Raw genomic sequence first — 5348 nt, forward strand, 5'->3', positions numbered from 1 at the left:
TAAATGGCTAACAAATACTCCAAATACTGTATGAGTATTTAACGTTCAGTGTGACCAACTGAAAATTATTGCGGTCAATGCTCGTGCGTGTTTTGTGGTTTTTTTGCATTTCGCTTGGCTGTCGTATTTATTTGCACTTGTTGTTGTTATATATAAAATTGTTTTTGTTGCTTGAAATTTATTTGTTTGTTTTGGTTAATATTTGTAATTTATAAACAAAAAATCATTGTTGGCGCAAAATTATTTGCAATTTGTGGTTAATAAAAATGGCCGCTTAATTATATTTGAGTTCATTTATTTAATTAATGAATCTTATTATTGTTTTTAATTTTAAATTATTAGCTTGAAAGCAGAAAATTATTTTTAATTTGTTTTTTAATTTTCAGACATTGAATGGTAATAAATTGTTACCGTTTATATTATTACACTATTTTAATAATGGCCCATGCCACACTTAAATAAAATTAAAGATTTAAATTAATCTTTATAACAGTTTTCGAACAGTTTATACGCATTTAATGGATTAAAGTTCTATTCTTACTTTGATGCTGTTGAAAAGGTGATGAAACCAATACAATATTTTTTGTCTATTATTTTTTGGTATTTCTTATTTAAAATTTACACGGAAATTTCATTCTTAAGCCCAGAACGGAACATTAATAAATGCATAGGTAATTTGTGAAGATTAACCAGGCAGAGTTTATTAATACTTATTTTTAATCTGTAGAATTCATCAAGTGTAGTTAGCATTAAAAATTAATCCAAAATCAATTTTCATGAACTACTTAAGTATGGCATGTGAATTATTGATTTTTTTAATTTGTAAACGTTTTTAATGGTTGAATAATTGAGATTTTTTCATAAATTTTTTTAAAAAGGTTACCGGTCAATATGTTCTTCGAAGCAAACGTTAAATTTATTATATATAACATAGCTTAAAAGGTCTTAATGTTCCTTTGCATTGGCCAATCTTAATTTGCAATGAATGTATCATTTTTGCGTGCATTTTGTGGCTCAATCGAACACGTTTAGGGTAATCCCTAAATATTATTATCAAACAACTGTTAAATTCAAGTTAATTTTGTTAAACTGGTAAAATATCTTTAGTCTTATACAATAATTCCGAGTGTTATACATTTTATCTGAGATTAAACAATTAAGTATAAAGACTGTACTAAAGGTAGATATTGAGTGAAAAAGTTACACTAGTTTTGCCAATCGAACACGACCTAAGATTGGACCCATAACTGAACAAAATACTAATAGCCATTCCAAATTTTTGTTCTTATTTGATTTTTCCTTTAAATTTATTTCAAATCAAAATTAAATCAAATATTTTAAATAAATTTAAAAAGGAAACATTTTTTTAAATATTTTAAATAAATCTCAAAATAAATTATTTACTTACCCTAACACGGGCTTCCGTTAAATTTGTCCACATAGCGATTTCTTCGCGCGTCGACATATCCGGATAGCGATTACGGCTGAAAGTGTGTTCCAACTCTTGCAATTGCTGTGAGGTGAAATGTGTTCTTTGACGTCGTTGACGTTTGTTTTTCTTATCGTTTTTAGGTTCATCCGTGGTCGTTGTCATTGGTTCATCATGACCAGAATTTGATATGTTTTCTGTTTTGATTGTGGTCTCATTAACGGAACGATTACCTAATATCAAGCAATAAATAAATTTTTTTTTATATTATTTTTGTAAAAATTTTCACAATAAACAAAAAAGTAAAAAAAAAAACAGTAAAAAAATAAAAGAAAAACATATGTAATTTATTTGCTATTTTGAGTGTTTTTACAAGATAATTATTTACACATATGTGCTCTGTTGCCTGTCTAATACAAATACGATTTCCAACGAGACGGTTGTTAAATAACATAAAACAACAACAGCAATAACTAAAACAACAATACAGTATAGTAGTTACAAAAAAAAAAAAAACAAAAACGACGTGTAATGACATTACTAGCAAAGCGATTACAAACGTTATATTGACAAGTCTTATCAATTAGGCGCCTTCCTCAAGCTCTTAAGTGCCACTATACACAGCAAAGGTATGTGTATCTTCAGGCCAGTAGGTGTGTTACAACTCCTTACTCTCTACTACAGTTCTACAGTCCCAGTTATGTCTGTTCACGATTACAATTATTAGCATTTGTCTGAGAATTTTGTGTTTATGACTGTTATTCTTGTTGTTTATATATAGTTGTGATGATCATAAGTATTCTTATTGTTGTTGTTGTACTATTAATAATCACAACTGTTAATCATAATTACCATCGTAACTAATTGACTTTGAGTTTTTGAATTTATTTATGTGATATATAAAATATATGTAGAGAGTACCCTACTATGATTCCGCTTCCCCCTTGAATACAATATTACACTTATGCATGCCTTAAATATCAATAACTTTTCACAATAATAATAATTATTGCTTTAAAGGAAGGAAAAAAAATTTGAAATATTTCAATCGTTGCCGCCAAAGCAAACAACCCATTTTAGTTTCTGGTTCTACACAAACGGTAATGTGTTCAAAATCCCATCCATCATCAATATGCTGCGATTTCGGCACTTAGTCGTTCAACTTAGTAGTCTAATCAAATAAACTAAATATCGCGGAAAAAATAAACAACGCTATGAAATATATAAATAAATAAATATGTCTATGATATATTAGTGCTGGCAGGAATGAGTCGAAAATCAAAATCACAAATCAAAGGTAATCTACCGACAAAGGCTTTTGATTTTTGAAGGCATTAATTTGGAAGCTACTTTGCTTTAATGTTGCTGCATGAAATTGTTATAAATTACTGTCTTTATCTGGTACGCTTTTTGATAAATTCAAATAATACTTCATCAAAAAAAAAAAAAAACAAAAAATAAAAAAAAATATACACATATATAACAAAATAATTTTTGGTAATTTTTTTTATGTATATATTTTATGTTATTCATTGGGCTTTATTGGGTTCTGAAATTGTCATGGAAAATGCCGACGGAAAATAATACATAAAACTTTATGTAGGATATTTTTTGAAATAAAATTATAAGTTTTATAAATAATTATTTTAAAAACATAAGTTTTGAATATTAACCTTTCCAAGTTTTCACTTTTACAGTGTATTTTACGACTTATTACCCGGTAATACACTGCATTAAATATTATTTTGGTTATAATATTTAAATCAGGCATATATATTATTTTTTACTAAATTTTCCGATACTTTTCTTCCCAGTTTTTGAATCTATACATTTTTAAAAAATTATTTTTCATATTACAGCACATTTTTTCTTAACTATAATCTTTAAGAGCATAACTCGTCTTTGGAAAATTGTGCGTATCCTTATAGAAAGAATATAGATTAGAATTTCCTTATAGAATTAATAATTTAAACCTCGCCTTTACTCTATACCCATATATTGAATATAAAGAAAAATTGTTATAAATGCTTCATAAAAGCATTAATTTATTATATTCATATTTCTTGTAACTAATTACATAGTATTCTAATTTTTTCTATTTCAAATTGAATTTTGTAGAATCTATCAAAATTCTTTTCATATTTTTGACGTTGCTTGTGCCGATAAATGAATTGCAAGACCACGTAGACAGGTAAGATGTCAGAAAACAGAAATTATAGATCTGGAATTAGAATCTACTTTAATACTGTATCTCATTAAACTGTTTACACTCATTAGACAAAATATTTGGCAGGTCACGGTCTTAAAGCACATGTAAACACGTTTTCATGGCAGACGTTTCTTCTATACCTTTTTTTTTTTTTGAATATTCACTTTCCGAAACGATGGACTATATTTCATTGCATCCTCTTGAACAAAAGTCATATGTGATCATAATGGAATTAAATTCATAGATATGCTATCAATAGACTGTTTATATTGCATATGTTAATACCCTCATATTATCTGTAAGGTTATATTTGTGAAAAAATAAACTCTCTTAATTAAGATCTTGTATTCTTTTATCAATTGACGATCAAAATTATACATTTCTAATCAAATTAAAGATGTATTTCTTTCAATAATGTTATATGCTTCTATTGTATTGTAGTTATTGTAGTTTTAGTGCCAACCTTTAAATACTAAGATTTGGCAAAATTAACTGCTTAAAATGATGTAGAAACTTCCTTAAAGTTACTTTACTAGAAGTCTGTGACCTAATGAGAATGTAGATGTTCCAAACTAAGATCTATCCGAAATCTATCCGAAAAATTTGAGGCAAGCTTCGTATTTCATAAAATAAAAGCTATTAAATAGCTAAATTAAAGATATATATAAGGTCAATCTACCATAACATAAGCTCAAAAGATTTAACTACCTGAACACTCTTCTATTTTATAGTTAATTATCGTAAATCATATGTATTTCTTTTATTGCTGATTTTTTCAACAGGAATATATGAATATATAATAAAGTTATAATTAATAATATGTAATTTAATAATTTTATAATTAATTATCGTAAAATATAATTTTTTTATTTTTTTTTCTTTGTCTTTATTTATTTCTAAGTTCTTTTTTAAAAAGGCTTAGATGAATATAAAAGAACAACATATAAATTAGTTTTTTATTTGTACTTTTGTTGTTATATAGTCATCTATATAAATCTCGCCGACGTTTCAAAGTTTAATTGACATCTTCCTTAAGGTGGAAGATTATTACAACTCGTAGTTGTAATTATTTTTATATAAAAAAAAATAGAAAACAGGAAAACTAATTTACAAACTCTTATTTAATATTCATATAAACCTTTTCTAAGAACAGAAATCTATAAAAAGTGTATTCATAATTACTCTAAATATTTTTTTTCCTTTAAATGAATAAATAAATAAATAATAAAATAATATTTCGTTTACTTACCATCTTTACGATCCCGATTTCGATTTGATATAGATGATCCTGACGACGTTTGGAAATTATTTAAATGCGTACTCTCCAGACTATTTGCAACAGCGGTCATGGAACTATGACTATCACGAAAATCACCAGTTTCAGCCCAAACTGAAAAAAACAAACCAGCGTAGAGAAAAAAATATACAAAAATTAATGTTTTAACAAAAGTTTAAAATTTAAAAAACACTAAAAACATAAATATATATTGTAAATTGTATATATAAAAAGAGAAAATAAACTGCTCGAAAATGAATTGTAAAGCGAATTGAAGTTGTTGCACATTAAAAGTGAACAGCATAAGGAATTCGAGTTAACAAAGAAGCAATCGAGAAAAAAGCCATAATTTTTTAGCATTAAAAAACGCATTATTGGCAATACTAACTGCTTTAGTGGATTCAAAATGGCTGCAGCTGAGTTTGTGTCTGACT

At 26.5% G+C, this 5348-nt stretch overlaps 1 protein-coding gene across 1 annotated transcript in view; it reads right to left on the reverse strand.

Moving 5' to 3' along the window:
- LOC119683402 (pituitary homeobox homolog Ptx1) overlaps positions 1–5043 on the reverse strand; it is a gene marked incomplete at its 5' end in the record, with an annotated part of 20865 nt that extends 15822 nt beyond the window's left edge. The window contains 2 exon segments of the mRNA XM_038097066.1: positions 1409–1662; positions 4888–5043. Of these exon segments, the coding sequence (XP_037952994.1) occupies positions 1409–1662; positions 4888–5043 (410 nt within the window).
- Between the last annotated feature and the right edge of the window lie 305 nt (positions 5044–5348).

Source organism: Teleopsis dalmanni, chromosome 2 (genome assembly GCF_002237135.1).
Source record: "Teleopsis dalmanni isolate 2A chromosome 2, ASM223713v2, whole genome shotgun sequence".
NCBI lineage: Eukaryota > Metazoa > Arthropoda > Insecta > Diptera > Diopsidae > Teleopsis > Teleopsis dalmanni.